Source organism: Lissotriton helveticus, chromosome 7 (assembly GCF_964261635.1).
Source record: "Lissotriton helveticus chromosome 7, aLisHel1.1, whole genome shotgun sequence".
In the NCBI taxonomy this organism is placed as follows: domain Eukaryota; kingdom Metazoa; phylum Chordata; class Amphibia; order Caudata; family Salamandridae; genus Lissotriton; species Lissotriton helveticus.
This window is the reverse complement of record NC_136068.1, coordinates 825,943,269-825,962,376: the sequence shown is the minus strand read 5'-3', so window position 1 is coordinate 825,962,376 and position 19,108 is coordinate 825,943,269. Positions and strand designations below refer to the sequence as shown.

The 19,108-nt window shown below is 47.0% G+C and overlaps 1 protein-coding gene across 1 annotated transcript in view; it reads left to right on the top strand.

Moving 5' to 3' along the window:
• The window catches only part of LOC144769251 (uncharacterized), a 434,380-nt gene that overhangs the window by 290,019 nt on the left and 125,253 nt on the right, over window positions 1-19,108 (top strand). Inside the window, exon 14 of the mRNA XM_078653312.1 lies at window positions 8,484-8,561. Coding sequence (XP_078509438.1) covers window positions 8,484-8,561 — 78 coding nt within the window. The remainder of the gene's footprint in view (window positions 1-8,483; window positions 8,562-19,108) is intronic.

The window sequence follows — 19,108 nt, the reverse complement described above, 5'->3', positions numbered from 1 at the left end:
CAGACAAACTACTTTTGGATGAGAAGTTAAGAGGAAGGAGTGGATTTTTCCTTGACTGAGTATGGAAAAAAGCCCGGACAGGGGTTCCCTGTGCAGCCTAGATGGAGAAAAGTCCATTTCAATTCTTTCCGAATTGCCACCACAAAGTCTTGTAGAAGATCAACACCCAGTCTGCAACCTCTGCCAGCCTGTTGAACATCGAAGTGTCGACTGCAACGCCTGTGCCATATTTATGTCAAAGACACTGAGGGTGAGAGAGAGGCAGAGGAGAGCACATCATACCATGCAGGGTCAAGGAACAACTCCAACCCTGAAAGACCTGGGCCTGCCTAGCGATGAAGATGAGAACATTGCTGAAGGTACAGAGGGAGAAACAGTGTAAATCGACCTGATGATGGTTGACGTCAGTTTCCATACAACGAAGAAAAAAACAGGGGTAAGACAGACCCAGAAAAAAGGGCTAGGGTCCTGAAAATTGGAAACAAGGCCATAGAAGGGAGCCGACCAAAGCCAGGTACCGAGACAGACAGCCCCTCGGATCCCTCAAAAGGGGCACCGCAGGAAGAAAATCTCCTGGGAAACCCAAATTGACAGACGAGGGAAAGCCACTTCGATGTCAAAAAAGAGAGGTCCAGAGAGGAACACCGAAGCTCAACGACTGATACGTCGTCGAAAGACTCTTCAACATCGAAGAGGAAATCGATGTGGGGTCTCAATGCCGAATAAAGGTCGGCTGAAATAAAAAGGAAAAAGAGGCGTCTCGAGGACGAGATGGCCGCCCAACTTCAAAAGAAAAATGGATTTAGGATACCACCAAGGACATCAACACCAAAAGAACAGGGTGGCAAAGTCATCAAGGAAATCAAACCACCTCTGATGCCAACCCCCTCAGGGGGAAGAAGAGGAACTCTTCTATGAAGGAGAAGAGGAACAACTTGAGGGGTGTATCAAGGCTCGGGTGAGTCAGAATACAATAAGTCACAGTGGCAAGACTTGGAAACAGCCCCCCGAGGAAGGGGTACATGCCTATCTTTCGAGGCCTTCACCTCTGATGTCATAGGCATGTACAATCAAGTCATGAAGAAGGCTGCAGATAAATATGGGGGGCAACTGGAAGAAGAAAGACTGCAGTCTTTCTTCCTACAGGAGACCCTCTTACCATCTCAAGCCAAGAACCAATTTCTACCTATGCTTCTTAGTGGACTTGATCGAGGAAGAGAAGCCTTCAACTTGTAGAGTTGTGACTTCAAGAGCAGAGAAAAGGTACAAAGATTCATCAAAGGACCCTGAATACATCAAGGGTACAGTACCAGCTGACTTGATCATCACCTCAACAGCTCGGAAAAGGGCCAACATCGGTACTACTCTATGACAAGGAGAGTAAGACGGTGGAACTAATGGGCAAAAAATGTAATCACAGCGCAGCAAATTAATGGTGCATCGCTAATTCCAATGCCCTCTTGAATAGACATGCCTACCAACACTGGGAGGAGTTGGCTGAACTGATGAAACACCTGCCAGATCAGTACAAGAAGAGAGCTGCACTTGTGGTAGAAGAGGGCAAAACCATTGCCAACACTTGCCTAAAAATGGCATTGGATGCTGCAGACCCCTCAAGCAAAGGGAGGATTACCCCACGCTGCCACTAATTGCTTCAAACATCGGGGTTCAAGCCAGAAGTGCAGGCAAACATTCTAAAGACCCATTTCAATGGGGAACAGTTTTTTGAGAGCATGGGTGACGACACCTGAAATCAAATCAAAAAAGATAACAAGACAGTGAAGTCCATGGGTGCTTTGCAGTTCTGAGGGGGAATACGAAGAGGGGCAGTGATATCATGCAGGCTCTCAGGAAGAGGAAACTTCCAAAATGGAACCTCACACCAGTCATTCCAGGGGAGCAGCCAAACACCAAAAAAGCTGGCAATACCAGCAACAAGGAAGACAGTTCTTTCGAGGAGCGACAAGGGGAGGGGACAGCTTCACAGGGGAGGCACAACCTCCACCAACAAGTGACGTCCCAAGAACACAAGACCTTTCACTCACAACACCAGTGGAAGGCAACATATGGGAAACAGCCTCTCCCGCACAACACCAGTGGGAGGCGAAATAAAAAACGTCCCCAAGGAGTGGAAGAAGATACCATCAGACAAAATAGTTCCTAAACGTTATTCAATATGGATATTGCATAGAACTGGACAAACTACCTCCAAACAGAGGACCAAGGAGGAAGGTGCATTCAAGAGAAGAAAAATCTCGCCTTCTCAAGGAGGTCGAAGAATTGCTGTAAAAGAAAGCAATAGAAAGAATACCAAGAGAAGAGATCAACAAGGGAAATTTCTCTACATATTTTCTGATACCAAAGGTAGACGGATCCCAAATTATAGACCTAAGGTTTATAAATAAGTTTATAAAGATGCCAAAGTTGAAGTTGACAACCTTACCAGAAGTCTTTTCCCAATTACAAAGAAGGGACTTTATGGCTTCCATAGACCTAGAAGACGCCTACCTGCAAATCCCAATTAATGCAGAGCACAAAAAATACCTCAGGTTTGTGGTAGACTAGAAGCATTACCAGTTCAATGTACTGGCATTTGGGATCAAATCAGCGCCAAGTATTTACAAGGGGGCATATTCTCAAGGAGGTATCGCCAAGTTAACAGCACTTTATCGCAGCCAAAGTCGCGATAAATGTATCGCCCCATTCACAAGCTGGTGCTAACAGCCCATAGCACCTGTTTACCTGCGATAGCAGCCGCAAAAAAACATCGTCACAGACGACCCCGGCAACTATCACTAATGAGATGCAGAGTAAGCATTCCAGTGCCAAATGTTGCTACAACACCACTCCACAACATTCTCAACGACCTGGTGCAAAGTCGGACTACAGCCTGCACCACAAAAGGGAGCCCAGCCCAGAGCCACACCGGAAGAACAGATGCCATGGATCCACTGATCATGTGGGCCGGACACCCAAGAGGGCTACAATACCCACCACCCCCAGGACTCCCCCCCAACCCCCCTTCCCGGCCCCAGGGCCCCACCCCGGGCACACCCCACCACCACCGGACCAAGACACTGCACATCAACGACCCGAAAACATGGAAAAGAGCACCTGCCTGATATCACACAATTGCAACAATCAACACACATGTGAGTACAGAAATCCTGAGTCATCCAAGCACCATTGGAAAAACCAAATAAAATGTCACATACTAATTTGTCTCCAAACAACAATTGTGAAGAGTTATGGCGGGGCATCTCTGGACAATCTGTGAGTTACAGCCTGCAAGACAATATCCTAGATAAGGTGTGTCAGGCACTCATCAAAGGACAGGGAGAGAGAGGTAGAGATAGAGAGAGAGAGAGAGAGAGAATGAAAGAGAGAGACTGAACAAGGAGTGCAATGCCAATCATGCCCTTGGCACATGCAAACATGCCAAGGGCTGCGTGTGTCTCGGAATTTGTGCACCCCAAATCACAGGCCTGGCATCAAAGTCAGCACGAAGGCCACATTACATCTCAGAAATGCAAGCAGTAGTCAGTCTAAAATTATGAATGAAAGCTCCTTTGTCTCTACACATAAGGCGGAATGCCAACAGACCCTCCAACCTTGGTCCTGAATGCGGCTGGCACACCGTGCGTGAGATACCGAACCAGCCTCCGACGACTCTTACACCACGAACAGCACTAATGAGAGACCAACGTGCCAACACTCCACACACACTTGTCCCTCCATGACCTACACCTGCAAGGGATGCCCTTGACACATTGTTAAAAACTACCCATACGTCCAAACGTTGCACACACATACGACGCATTGGCCTGAGCTGCGGCATATTGTCCTCCGAACTGCTGCCAGTCTGCGGAGTGCCGGTGCTACGAGACCAACAAACCCAATGGCAGGCATTCCTGGACACATGTACAACGCCTGTCACGTAGAACAGTACCGTGCACGAATGCTGCATCTGTTAGGATCTGTGCCAAGGGCAGTGTTGAGAATCAGTTACCATCTGAGTTTCCGCCTTGCCTACGTCACCTGCGTACAGTCCTGGTACCACTGTCAATCATGCACATTCGAGAGGCCCATGGAGGTCTGCCTATCCAACGGTAGCTGAATTGGATTATGACCTGACCGTGCTCCCCCTGTTGGCCCACAAACAGGAGCGTCACTGGGATACCTGTGCATGGGATGCACTGATCTTTGGCGTATGTGCTGGCAGTTGTGCAGTGGAGAATGCACAACTCTTCAAATGTTTGGGATATACATGCCACCAATTGGTTGCATTCCTAAATACTGCTTTGGACAAACCATGTGGGACTTGGTTCCTAATTATCTCAGACATGTTAATTACAGTAAGCACTGGATGTAATGGTCGTTCAAATTTTTTTTAATTCTGAAGTGGAATTATGATCCTGAGAATGGTTAACACAACATTGTTCTAATGTTATAAAAGCTCATGTAGCTTTCACTTGAGGGAGCCCATATTTCGTGTGCCAAAGGTTTTGTCACCCTTAGCTATGATACTTTCATTCGTATGAGGCTCTTTCAAATTTGTATTAGCATGTTTTTAGCATTTATTATAATTTTTCACTAAAGGGAAATACGTTTTAATAAAATAACCTTTTTCGCTTGGTTAACAGGCTCAAAACAATCAGTACCTATGTCCTTGTGTGCAGTATTTGCAAGCAGTAGTGATTAGCTCACTTTCCTTTTCCTTGCCCCTGCTAATCATACTGGGACGGTAGGTTAAGCTGCTCCTGTACGCAATCACCAAAGCTTGTTCGCGTTCACCGGTGGAGCCCACTAATTGCCAGATGCAAAGACTTGAGAACCTTCCCTGCCTCCTGAGCCACAGTGGTAAACCATTTTTTTATTATAACAAGGGAACCCAATGTGTACCTTTGGACCATGGGCAAACAATCTATTATAGAAAACAAGGGTCCTAAGGCTAATTTGGATGTAGACACAATGAAAATATAGACTTGAATCAGTGCTATATCTTTTTGTCCCTGTACCCAGCCGGGTCAGGGAATATTTATTCAATATAATCAAAAACAATGAGGTGACCACGTGAGGGGTCAATTTCAGCATTAGATCGGGTACAAGCCTGTACCTATCCAGGAGTGAACTAACATACAGTTTAGAGAAGGTAGAAGTAAAAAGAACACATAATATCAGGCAAGAAAAAGTAGGAGCCACATGTGCTTTGCAAATAGTTAACTCATGCGCAAGTTTAGACAAACAGTCAATGCAATCACGGTAAACACAATGGATATGTTGCAGAACTGTTTAAAATGCCGACGACGTTTCGATCCCCTGGCTCCTAATGAACCGGGATCATCATCAGGACTTTGTATTTAATTGCCTGTTTTGGTTTGAAGCGCCTGTGGAAATAAAGACAGGGGAAAAGACATAAAATTGGATCAAGGTTCTCAAATTGCAAAGATTGTTAAAAACGACCTTTACGTGTCAAGCCACATTCAAGTTGTAACACATGCTCGACTCTTATTGTGTGTATAGATTTGTGTATAAGACCACTTCTACACCCGGCCATGCGTACATTGATTGAACATAAGGGCACAACCCCGTCATCGTGCTGGCCGATGTAAATAAAGCTCCGGGGTGAATGAACAACTTCAAAGTGCGTTGTGCTAGGTGCCACACGGTGAGATATTAATGCTAGAGCACGTCCCAGTGACTTGGTCCATGCGACATTTGTGAACATGTGCGAGAATTCAACTGTGTAACCAACAAGGTCTCGCGGTCAATGCTATACATGGTCTGCGATTCAATATTGCAGATCGAGTAGATCAGGCCGAAGTGAATTATAGTGCGTGCACATAACACTAACAGGCTATGAGGAACGACGCAGTGCTCCGAAAGTGACATGTGGGGAACAGTTCTGCTGACCTGAACGACAACGTTGGTCGGTTTGTAATTGATCCGTATGGCGCGAACTTAAAGCGAGTGTGGGAACCTAAAGGATTAGATATTAAATCATTAAGTCCTATGCTCCCCCTTGCAGTGGGAATTGCGGCGGCATAATAATTATTTAGTACCTCTTGCTGAGGCCTCAGCACCACAATGGGTATCAAGGACCTCTTGCGAGTGTCCTAGCTGTAAGTGGGTTCTTTTGGAGTCGGTGTCGTAAGGCTTAGGAGTGCGATGCTCCCGTTAGTTCCACCTCACCAGCTGAAAAATAATTGTATGGTTTAGAGGGGTACGAGTGAGAGTAGTGGACAAGGTGCCGTCATAACTCTGCACTGGCCAGGGGCCTGGTGAGCTTACCTTCCGTGGTATATAGCTTGCTCCCCAATCGGGCGAGATGTCAAACGTCGGTAGACTCGATAGTCAAGGTACCCGACAGCACGGGAATCCGTGTACGGCTATCTGTGTAGCCGGAAGTCAGTTAGAGATAAACCAGGTGGCCGCAGATCGACAGCGAGGAGGGACTTGGGAGGATTTACGCGGCGGCCATCTTGGAAAGGGATCGTATGATAATATATATGCCGAGACCGTCAGTGACAAGTGCCATGCTGTTAAAAAGTGGCAAATGCGGGCAGTGCAACGTGAAAGAAGTGTTCATGCTCCCTGTGTGCCTAGTGATATATACAGGTTCCAAGCAAGGGTTTACATTATTCCTAGAACACAGAATACAATATTAAAAGCAACAATTGATAGTATTGGACATGTCATAGTAAATTATTGCTCATAGTTCAGTACAGCATTAAGAGCAACAATTGATGATATTGGGAGTGTCATATTTCCTAACTGCTCAAGGCTCAGTGGTGCAGTCATGCATTCATGTATTGTACTTTTTAAGAGCAATCAGAGTAGGGCAGCCCAATCCTCTGTGCGATTTAGTCCATTAGGTATTGAGTCCAGCAAAATTATACATCTAAGTTCTTCCTTATTCAGAAGATGCGCCATGTTTTTAGCATTTATTATAATTTTTCACTAAAGGGAAATACTTTTTAATAAAATAACCTTTTCGCTTGGTTAACAGGCTCAAAACAATCAGTATCTATGTCCTTGTGTGCAGTATTTGCATCTTCTAAGCAGTAGTGATTAGCTCACTTTCCTTTTCCTTGCCCCTGCTAATCATACTGGGACGGTAGGTTAAGCTGCTCTTGTACGCAATCACCAAAACTTGTTTGTGTTCACCGGTGGAGCCCACTAATTGCCTGATGCAAAGACTTGAGAACCTTCCCTGCCTCCAGAGCCACAGTGGTAAACCAGGCAACATGAACAAAACAGTATAGTTTCGTTGAATGCCTCAATATAACAACAAAGGTTCTTAAGGTTCTTCCCTCTTCCCCCACATCAACTTTACCCCTGAACCTTTCAACTTCACTTCATGCGTGTATTACCAGGCTCGTTCTATGTTTATAATCCAGTTTGAACTTTCATCATAAGGTTATATCACCAGAAATTAATCAATAGTCAAACTTGTTTGGATGATCTCACCGTTCTGAACAACTGACTATCTGTAATACAATCTTTGCCTCCATTTTTGATCCATTTTTTGTAAGTTGTCAGCAGTACGCCTCATCTGCAAAATAGCAATCATTGTATGGGTTACCAAGAAAGAAGCTTGCTCGGACTTTAGATCCATAATTAAGAGCCTCTAAAGGAGAACCCCAGTGATCACAGGCACCAGAGGAAGAAAGAACTGAAATTTTTTCATTTGTTTCTAGAGTTACATTCTCTAATGCAGTCCTCCACACTGAGGAAGGTATACTAAGCATAACGTGTGATCGTTTAAGACTACTTTGTGACTACACCCACACCAAATGCTCAGATGATTGAGGATAACACACTAAAATGACGGATTCTGCTTAAGAAGGTGTATTCCCTGTATGATATGTGTGAATGCAGTAAACTGAAACAAGAATTTCTTCTTTCTCGCACATTCTAAGTGCATATGCCGATGCTGGTTTAAACTGTTCTTCACGGGCTATGTCAGGATTCTGAATACGGTGTGATTACTGGTGTATTCTTTCTGCGAAAGAACCTTAAGTCTCTTTTCCAGTCACTTGATCACTCTTCTCTTTTGCCTATTATTTTTTGATTTGTCTCTCACTCAAACCCCATAAATGTCTTCTGCAAGATTTCATAGTTTCATGACCTTTTCATAGCTGTCTTCTTTCTTCTCAACGTAGCCTCCTGGCTTTACTCTTTGTCCTCTTGAATATTTGTTTGAAATTCTTGTCCTATATTCTCCAATCTCCTTAATTTTCCATCTCTTTAATTTTCCTTTTCTGCTCTTTAACTGATAGTATCTTCGAATTCCATTTCAGGGCTGGAGGTAGCAATATCTCTAGATTTCTTGGTCCTTCTTGTGCTAGTCTGTACCGTTTGATTTCCAAACTGGTTACAGACACCTGGCTAATGATTTCATGTAAGCTTTTCTCTCTCCCTTCTTTCACAGAGTGACGCCCCTTTTTGCCTCATATGTTGTCATATTCTTTTATCTCCAGGGTCCTCCTGGCCAGAAGGGAGAACAAGGGGACACAGTAGTGATTGACTACGATGGCAGAGTTCAGGATGCGTTCAAGGTAACATTTGTAATAGAAAAAGCTAAGACTTGAAAACGGGAAAAGGTAGAACACAATTCCAGGAGTTGGTGCCATGTGCAAGGATGCGTCAGTTAAATGGAAAAACTGGCAAGTGCACACTTGTGGAAAACCATACCTGTATGCGTCGTTAGAGCCAATATGAGCTCCACCCAACACATGCAACACTCCTCAAAAACACACCTGGTGCTTTTCAAACAACAGTAAAGGTAATTACATTGAATCCCAGATTTCTCTTTTAGCATATTACGCCTGGTATATTTATTCTAAAGGCATAACCATAATCTGACGACATTTCATGTTTATTATCTGGATTATGATGACTGAGAACACCTATAATTCATATGCACCACCATGTAGCCAAAGTCATTAAGCATTTCCTCCTATGGCTTGAGCTAGGAGGAGAACCCTTGTCATAGTACATGATTCCTCCTGGATGGAAATGAAAGGACCTCAATGCGTTTTGTGTTCGGTTAGCTCTTTGTGCACACTGTTCCCACAGGGCTTTGAGGTATTGGAAAAGAGTGTAACCCACAGGTAATTAAACAACAAAATGTCACAACAGAGTAGCTCCACCAAGACTCTAGTAAACTGTAGCTCAAGGTCGTCTACAATTGTGTGTCCAGTTTTCCATGCCACTGGCCACGATCTCAGAAGAGGTTTGTGTTTCTTGTTACAGAGAAGCACCTCTTGATGACCAGAACTTTGGATATATTTTTTTGCTTTCAAACACTTTTAAAGTACTAGTCATTGTGTCTTTTATTGATGTCTCATTACCTGCTTCTACCGCACTCTTATCGCATGCTCTACCACTCATCCTTCTGTGCAGGGACTTGCTCTTGCTCCTAAGCTTCGGGAGAACATCATTGTGCTCTTTTGGAAGTCGTTCTTCTACTCACCCCTTTGTTTGTAGTCCTCGAGTCTATTCTGCTTCTACTCTATTTTATCATTTATCTATTTTCGTCTCCAAGAAATCTATTTTCTTACTCTTCACATATGTTTATCTGAGGTCGTGAGTTCTTGGTCATTCTCGTTGTCTGCAAGGTGTTATTCTGTTGGATTCTCTCATAACATCATCTTTCTCTTAATTCCATTGAGAAATCCCTTTCTTTGTATTCTTTCCTTGTGATTTACACTATTGCTGCATGCTCTATTTCTTACTTCCTATATAATATTTTATAATGCCTGTTTCCAAACACGTTATGTTGATTAAAACTAACTGGGATGATTAATAATTTGGGAGGTGCTGGTGGTGAAACCACTCATTGGTGCATAGCAGCGTATTATATACCGTTTTTTATCTGTATGGCGACATATTGGCATTCTCTTTCATTGAACTTTGGGCAATGATTAAATGTGGGGTTGTGGTATTATTAACACAAACCACTTTGAGGCTTATATTTTTTAATGTTACACTTCCGTACTTGTACCAAAGCTCTGTCAGGTCGTCTACAACCACTGTGCTCAAACATAGCAACAAGCTTTGCTTTAGTTCTTAAGTTTCCTATTTATTTAAGAGTTACATGTATGGATACTTCAGAGTGTTGCACAGTTCAAGCTAATTGCAGAGTTGTTAAAGAGATGGAGTCCAAACATCTATAAGACCAGGCCGCTATCAGATATTCCATACTTGCAACCATTGGCTCTGATGTAATGAAAGCATATTCTAAATGAATCACTTTGAGGAGTTTTCTGAAACACAGTTAGCTGGGTCCTGCCCTTAAAGACAGGTTAAGAGAATTTTACAGCTTTGGGCGTTCTACTCCTAGAGATCAACCTCAATGGCTTGACTTTTGAAGGTTTTTCGGGTGATCTGATGCAAAATAGCTGGCTAGACACTAAGTCCAGTACATATCACATTGCAGTAGTCCAACTCTGCCATTTTCCAAAGAATCTTGTTAGTTCAACCCGATGGTTTAGTGGAGTAATTGCAGGATCTTTTAAAGTAAAGATAGTTACAGCTATAAATCTTTTATTACTGCAACTATTGATGGACAGAATGTTAAACAATGTCAAACATTCACCCCAGTACAGAGATCTGGGCCTAAATCCATTGTTTATTTTCTCCTCCTGCATTTCCAGTTCAAACCCAGCCATATGCAAATCAGTCTTGACCCTGCTCCCCATGGGAACAGTACAGCCCAAACTGCCAAGCCGGGTACTCACTGAACCAGAAACAAGCATCCTGGGACCGGTTTCGGGGTTTCACCCCTCATCAGCCAGGCTACCCTGAATCCATTGGCACAGAGAGCAAGAGACCCATGTCTGGGCATACCCATCCCACTTAGGGCAAAAGGTGCAACAGCAACAAATGATGGACAGAATGCTGAGTAAATCAAACATTCACTCCCAGTCAAGAGATTTGGGTTAAATCCATTATTCTTTTGCTCACTACGCCACCCCAGTTTGGACACAGCCATATACAAATCAGTCATAATCCTGCTTCTCATGGGAACAGACCAGCCCGAACTGCCAAGACGGGTGCTTACTGGACTGGAAACAAGCATCCTGGGACCGGTTGCAGCATTTCACCCCTCATCAGCCAGGCTAGCTTGAATCCTGGCCCAGATCTCTGTACTGGGGTGAATGTTTGACATTGTTCAACATTCTGTCTGTCAATTATTCTTTTTGTATTGGTCAATCTAAAAGGGACTGGTATTCCCAGACGTGTGCCCCGTGCTCTCCATGCCACTGGAGTCAAGCTAGCCTGGCTGATGAGGGATGTAACCCCAAAACCGATCCCAGGATGCTTGTTTCTGGTCCAGAGAGGACCTGGCCTGGAAGTTTAGGCTGGACTGTTCCCATGGGGAGCAGGGTCAAGACTGATTCGCATATGGCTTGGTTAAAACTGGAATGGCATGTGGGACAAACAAATTATGGATTTAGGCCCAGATCTCTGTACTTCTGTCCATTAATTGTTCTTTTTGCTTGCAGCCGTCAATATGAGCATTTTATAAAAAGCCAAAATAAAGCTTATAAAATAAAACATATTTCACCATGGACTGATTCCACCCTTTGAATCATAAAGGGTTCTAGCACAGCCACCAAGACATAAAATGATGACTAGGAAAGGGTTTCTTGGAAATATAATCTGATCAAGACTATTTTATTTGTTTAGCTTTTATTGATTTGTTTCACTGGTGTTCCACTTCTTCGGTCTTTTAACTGAGTTGTGTTGTGTGTACCTTGCAAAGCGCCGGGACGCCCCTTTGCTGGGGCAGCTGAGCGCGGTATAAGTGCGGATAACTTAACATAACATCTATAGCTAACACAGCATCCAATTATGTCTTGGTGTTGAAATTTCCTACACCCTGTGGTCAATTTGCACGAAACCTTCGACTAAATAATCTTGAAATGAATATTGTAAAACAAAGGAAAAAATGAAAAGGGCAAATATTTTGATACATTCAATGATAAAATTATTGAATGATGCTATGTAAATTATCTTTCTATTGGACACATGTTCACAGCTAAGCACATAATTCGAAACAAGTCTTAAACTTTAGGCAGCTTGAGTCATGAACAGTGAATGACCTTTTGGCAATAAGGTATTTTTTTGTTTAGACTTGAATTGCAAGATGCTTTGTCCCCTTGCCACTGAAGGTTTCACGCTGTTAGATCTGTGTGACTTGCATCCTCCAACCCTAGCACAAAGACAGGTTGAAACTGGATGTTCAAGAAGTGGCATCTACATCTGTCCTTGGCTCAAGCTGTTCGCCTGTTATCTCTGATTAAAACACTGCAGTTTTCTCCCACAACTTTTCAACTCATTCATTTCATCTTCTGTTACATCACTTCTTCTCTCACCTTTAATGTCAATTTCCTCTAAAGAATATTCCAGAGGCACAGTACAACAAAGAGTTGACAATATTAAGTAGCACTTGCTGATTGAGATTGCAGTCTTCAAACTGCTGTCAAGATTCTTCGAAGGCAATGCCATCCCGGCTGATGGCAAAACCAGGTTCTGCCCAGACCCGGAACTGAGCTCTTATTGTTCACCATTCTGGGATGAACTCCGGTCAACAGCCGACCAGAATGAGTTGCCAGCTGTCTTCAAAACTAGCCTCTCAGCAGCATTTGACACAGTCACCATTGTATCACATTTGGCAGACTAGAGGAACTTTAAATCCAAAAAGACATGATGGAATAAATCTCTTTTTATTCTTGCAGATAGCTTCCATATAACCACATTCCTACCTTACCATTCATCATTATTCAATTTAGAAAGTTATCACTAAAGGCTCAAATACCACAGCCTAACTTTTCAGTATATCTCAGCCCCCTCTCGGACATCCTCAAAACATTCAATCTCTTCTACAAAGAAAATTGACCATGCCGATGACTAACTGATCACTCTGAACTTGGACGTGCCTGCGGACATGAACAAATGCACCATTATTTATCACCTACCATACCTGCCAAAGTTTGATTCCATTTTTGTGACATTTTGATACATTTCAGTGTAATTATGAGAGACATTCAACGACTATGAGTGACACTTCCTCACAAGCAAAATCTAGCAACGAAGACAAGGGAAACACATAAATATCAGAAATTAAACCCCTTTGAGCAACGAGACACTCTTAAGAAAATCTTTAAACAGCTGCAAAGCACCAGAAATGAAGGACACCATAGAACCCGACTGTACCAAACAGGATGTGAGAGACCCCAGCGTGGATGGCAGACAACTTTTCACTCTGCAGGATGCAGAAACACAGCTAAGTGTTGTGTTCTTTGGGGGTCGGATGAGCCCTGGGACATATGCTGGGGTCCTACTCTCACAGGGGCACCTGGAGGGCCTAGGCTTAACACGTGGCCTGCAATAAATAATACCCGGACACTAAGTGATGCTTATGGCTCTCCGCACTCTCGCCAAGTGGCGTGCGTACGTGCGTGGCCCCTCTTTATTATACCAGGTCACGTGACCACACGCTGCACGCCTGTTGCGTCACAGGCGTGCAGAAGCTGGAACACAACATTCCTCCTAAAACATGAAAGAGCAACATGTAAGTACATATGTTCAACAGGGAGTCCCTTGATGGCAGTCTCTGGTTTTGGAGGGGTACCTGATCAAGTACAGCGTGCTGACGCGCAGTAAAACAGACTACATTCAACAAGTATCGGAACAATCTTACATGAGATAATCACGCAGCCGACGGGACGGTTCTGGATTGTTCCTCAGGCTGTACTGGGACATCCCTCGAGTCTGGGTGGCTTCATCGCTGATGGTGGTTGAGGATCGTGGGCTGGTGCTCTCGGGATCACAGTCTCTCTGGCTCTCACTGGGGCTTTCACCGTTGTCAGGACTTTCACTGGCCTCTTCCGGATAGACGTCTCTCGGATGGCCTCCTTGAAATTCTGTTGCTTCTGTGGCCACAGGGCTGGTGGTCCCCGTGTTTGCAGGTGGCTCTGAAGGGGTTATTGTCGGCTCCGGTTTTGGGTGAAACAGTTTGAAATGGGATACCTTCCTGGTCACTACTTCTCTTCCCCTGGTGGCTGTTATGCGGGTGCCTCTCACACTGATAACTCACCATGGTTTCTGTTCATAGGGCAGTCTGAATTTCCCGTTGGTTGCTCTGTTCTTTAGCAATACCACGTCTCCTCGGTGAATTCGAACGGCCACAGCTCCCCTCCTCTGGCTGACTTGGGCATAGGACTTCTGTCGCTTTCTCGCAATTCTGCTTTCATCAGCCACCTCCGGCGTCCATCGTGGATGATGGGGAATGGAGTCGGCCACTACACGTCCCATGAGGAGATGCGCGGGAGCTACTCCCGTGGTAGTGTGAGGTGTTTGTCGGTAACTTCGCAAGAACATGAATATGGCCATTTCCACTGACTGTCCCTTGTCATGTGCGATTCGGATTACTTTGCTGAGTGTTCGCATGAAGCGTTCAGCTTCGCCATTGGCTTGCGGCCACCGAGGAGTGATGCGGCGGTGCCGGGTTCCCAGAGCAGTCAAATAGTTGGCTAGTTCCTGTCCTTGGAATGGGGGACCATTGTCCGTTCGGAGTTCACGTATCACTCCATGCGCGGCTATGATTTTTTCCAGTTTAGGTAATACTTCAGCGGCACTGGTAGTGGCTATTATTTCCACTTCAGGGTACTTGGAGTGATCATCTATCACAACCATGGTATGTCGCCCATCGGGCAAGCTCCCAAAGTCCATGCTGACACACTCCCATGGTTGTCGAGGTCGGGGTTCCACTAGAATCGGGGCTGTTCGGGGAACGTCCCCCGTGACTTGGCAGGCTGCGCAGGATCGTACAGTATTTTCGATGAGGTCATCCATGAGTGGGAACCACACTTTGGTTCTCAACCTGGCCTTGGTTTTGACCATTCCTTGATGGCCTACATGGGCTAGTTGCACAACCTGATCTGTTAGGGCAGAGGGTATCACCAGCCGATGACCCCGTAACAGGCATCCAGTGTTATCTTCATTCAGTTCACCTCTCACATGGTACAAGCTGTCCATTATACTTTGAGCTTCTGGTGTCAGTATCCTCCATTCTTCCTTGGCACGGTGCCAATTTCCATTGTGAAGTGCCTTCAGGGCTCTCTGCAGACAGTCATCCTGTAGAGTGGCATCTGCGATGTTGCTTATGGACAGTGGCCGAGGACATGATCGGGCCGTGACACACCTGACGTAGGCTTCCGTATCTTCAGCATCCTCCATCTCCGCCGGTGTGGCCGCTCTCGGATGTCGTGATAGGTAGTCCGCTGGATTGCGTGCTCCTGGCTGATATTCCACCTGGCAATTATAGTCTTGGAGTTGTAGCATCCACTTCTCTATGCGGGGCGGGGGTTTTGTTGAGGTCCCCGAGAACAGGGCGACCAGCGGTTTGTGATCCGTGACTACCGTGAAGGGCTTGCCATAGAGATATAGGTGAAAGTGCCTGCATCCCCAGTGTATGGCTATAGCTTCCTTTTCGATTTGGGAGTAGCGCTGCTCAGTGTCTGTGAGTGAACGGCTGGCAAATGCCACCGGAACCCAGTCCATCTCGTCCCACTGCTTTTGCATGAGCACTGCGCCTAGTCCGGCAGGGCCCGCATCCACCGCTACAAGGGTGAGCTTCCGGGGATCAAAAAATGCTAATGTGGTGGAGTCAGAGAGTGCTGATTTTATGCTCGTGAATGTCTTCTCCTGCTCCGGCCCCCAGGTCCAGGGCGTGGAGTCTTTCGTGAGCTCCCTCAGTGGGAGTGTGAGATTAGCGACATCTCGGATGAATCTCCCACAGTAGCTCACCATTCCTAGGAAGCTGCGGACTTCGGTGACGGTGGTGGGGGCAGTGGCTTCTTTGATGTCCTTTACCTTTTCCGGAACCGGGTTGACTCCATCAGCAGAGAACGTGTATCCGAAGAACCCTATCTTCTGCTTTAGGAATTCACATTTTTCCCGGTGTAGGGTGAGACCAGCTTCCCTCAGTCTTCGGAACACCTGCGCCAGACGCTGGTTGTGCTCAGGAATGGTGCGGGCGTGTATCATGATGTCGTCACTGACGTTGATCACGCCCGGTATGTCAGTGATCAGTTCTTGGATTACATTCTGGAATACTTCTGCAGCTCTGGACACGCCAAAGCTGAGTCGAGTGTACCTCCGGAGTCCCACGTGAGTCGAGAACGTCGTTATGTTCCGGGATTCTTCATCGAGCATTAGTTGATGGTACCCAGACCGAAGATCCAGTTTCGAAAACCAGCAGGCCTCTGCCATTTCTCCGATTAGGTCATCAATGGTGGGCGTGATGTGACGTTCCCTTTTGATCGCGGCATTGGGAAGGCGCATGTCCACGCATATCCTGATGGCTCCAGGTTGCTTCGGCTTCCTCGTAACCACGATGGGCGATACCCACGGTGTGGGGCCCGACACTTTCTCTATGATGCCAGCGGCCTCTAGCTTCTTGAGTTCTTCCTCTACCAGAGGTCTGAGATGGAAGGCAATGCGGCGGTGTCTCAAGGCTACTGGCTGAACAGCCTGGTCAATGTGCAGATGTACTTCGCGACCTGTGAATCTTCCAATTCCCTTGAAGAGGTCTGAGAAGGCTGTTAGGAGCTGCTGCACCGATTCTTGGTGGACTCCAAATGCAAATGTGACAACTCCAAGCTCTTCTGAGGCCCGGCATCCGAGTAGCATGCCCTGGCCGTCCTCCGACACGAAGACGGTGGTGGTGACATTCCTGTCACCATGATTGATTCTTGTTCTGAACTTCCCTCTGATTTTGAGCGGAGTGTTTTGACCGTAGGCAAATACTGTGATGGGCGACCTGTTCAAAGGTGGGGGATGAGCCATTGTCCGGTATAGGGCCGCGCTCATGAGATTGATGGTTGCTCCCGTGTCGACCACGGCCATGATTTCTTGCTCTGCTACTCTGATGCAGCACTGCGGCAGTTTTCTGGCCCGCCGAGTGGCCGCCGTGCCAATCATGTGCACCTTGTGCACCGTCCTTTCTTCTTCCTCATCGTCATCCATGTCGCTTTGGCTAGGTTCGCCCTCCGGTACAGCATTCACCACTTGCCGTGGTTTGCGGACTTTTTTTGATCGGCACACCTTTTCGAAATGGTTGAACCTCCCACATCCTGAGCACCGCTTCCCTCGGGCGGGGAATTCCGGTGCTTGGTGAGGTGAGTATCCACAGGATTTACCTGTTATCCCTGCCGGCGGTCCAGAGGGTTTCTTGTTCCACTTGATCGGGGACTTGGTCTGGATCCTGTTGACTGGTTCGGCTTTCACCGGTGCTTGGAGGGCTGCCTCCATGTGAGCAGCTCGGGCTTTGGACAGTTCTTTCGTGCGGCCAAGGGTCAATATATCGGGTAGTGGTTTTCCTGATTCTTCCAAGATCCGCTCCCTGAGCTTGGCCGAGGCACAGCCCTGAATTATTTGACCTCTTATTTCTTCAGTAGTGTCCGCGAACCCACATGACAATGCCAGTCGCTTCAACCTGGCATGATATGTGTCCAGTGACTCCTCCGGCAGTTGCCGGGCTTGCCTGAAGACGAACCTTTCATAGTCTTGATTGGCCATGGGCTCGAAGTATGCATTCAGGGCGTTGATGAGTGAGTGGTGGGTCTTTGGCGGGGCCTCTGTTAGTGTCTTGGCGATGGCGTGCACATCCTTGCCTCCTAGGTGGAGCACCATGGCTCTCTTCTGTTCCTTGTGAACTTTGGTGGCCTCAAAGAAGACTAGCAGCTGGTCCACCCAGTCCTTCCATTTGGGGGCTAGTGATGACGGCGAGCCGTCTACGACGAAGGGTTCAATAGGCGGTATCGTAGCCATGGTGGAGCTGTCGGGACCCGGGGTCCGGTGCGCTGGGTGGGCCTTTGTCTGTTCACTCGACTGCGGCCACCGCTGGGGTCGGTGTGGCTGTGGCTCACAACTCGATTGTGCACCCCAGAGGGGGTAGCCTCCGGGTACGAGGGCGAAGCGGGGCGTGTATGCCCTTATAGCCCTGTCTTCCTCCCTTGTGCGGCCTGGCCTGGGGTGACCCGAGATGTCCTCCTCCTTCACCAGCGCCGAAGCGGACTGCTCCGGTAGCGCAGCGCGCTACGTCCGCGAGATGCGTGAGGGACGGCAGGGGGCGTGACCTGGAGTCGGGGCCCAGACGCGCGGCTCACTTCCTGCAGCGCGCTTCACGCACCGGCCGATCGCCGAGGTGCGGCGCTGCTCAGGGCCGACGGGTAGCAGCCCGGACACTGACAGCAGACAGGCAAGGGCAGGCCGTGTAGCGGCGTGCCCAGTTGGGGGCGGGGCGGGCGCCCGGCAGGCCGGCAAGCGGGGCGCAGGGGCGTGCAAAAGCTCACCTGCGAGCCCAATGGAGCTACACGTGCCGCAGTACTCCGTGCACAGTGCGTGTGTGGAACCTCGGGGCACGAGCACCGTGAGCAGGGAAACGGCCCACGGCCGCCTCGACAGGAGGCTGGTGCACCACACACGCGGCGAGGGCACGACCACCCTCGTCGCCAGTTGTTGTGTTCTTTGGGGGTCGGGTGAGCCCTGGGACATATGCTGGGGGCCTACTCTCACAGGGGCACCTGGAGGGCCTAGACTTAACACGTGGCCTGCAATAAATAATACACGGACACTAAGTGATGCTTATGGCTCTCCGCACTCTCGCCAATTGGCGTGCGTACGTGCGTGGCCCCTCTTTATTATACCAGGTCACGTGGCCGCACGCCTGTTGCGTCACAGGCGTGCAGAAGCTGGAACACAACACTAAGGACTTTCTTTGCTGCCATGATGAAATGCCACGAAAAACCTCTTTTGTGAGATTCCTCAAGTTCATTAAGTGCAGGATCTTAAAATCCGATGGCTCACGTACAGTGGCTCTGGGAATGCGCCTCAATCTAAATGTGCTTCTAAAATGAAAGCGAACACCATCAAGTTTCAAACAAATCAAAACATACCCACACAGAGCAATACTGAAACAGACTATCCTGACGTGCAAACCCTAACTGAGGTCCGGACACCATGATAATGCATGAGTGTACGTAAAATACTGCTGCAAGTACTTCCTGTGCAATGTGTGTAATTATTAAAA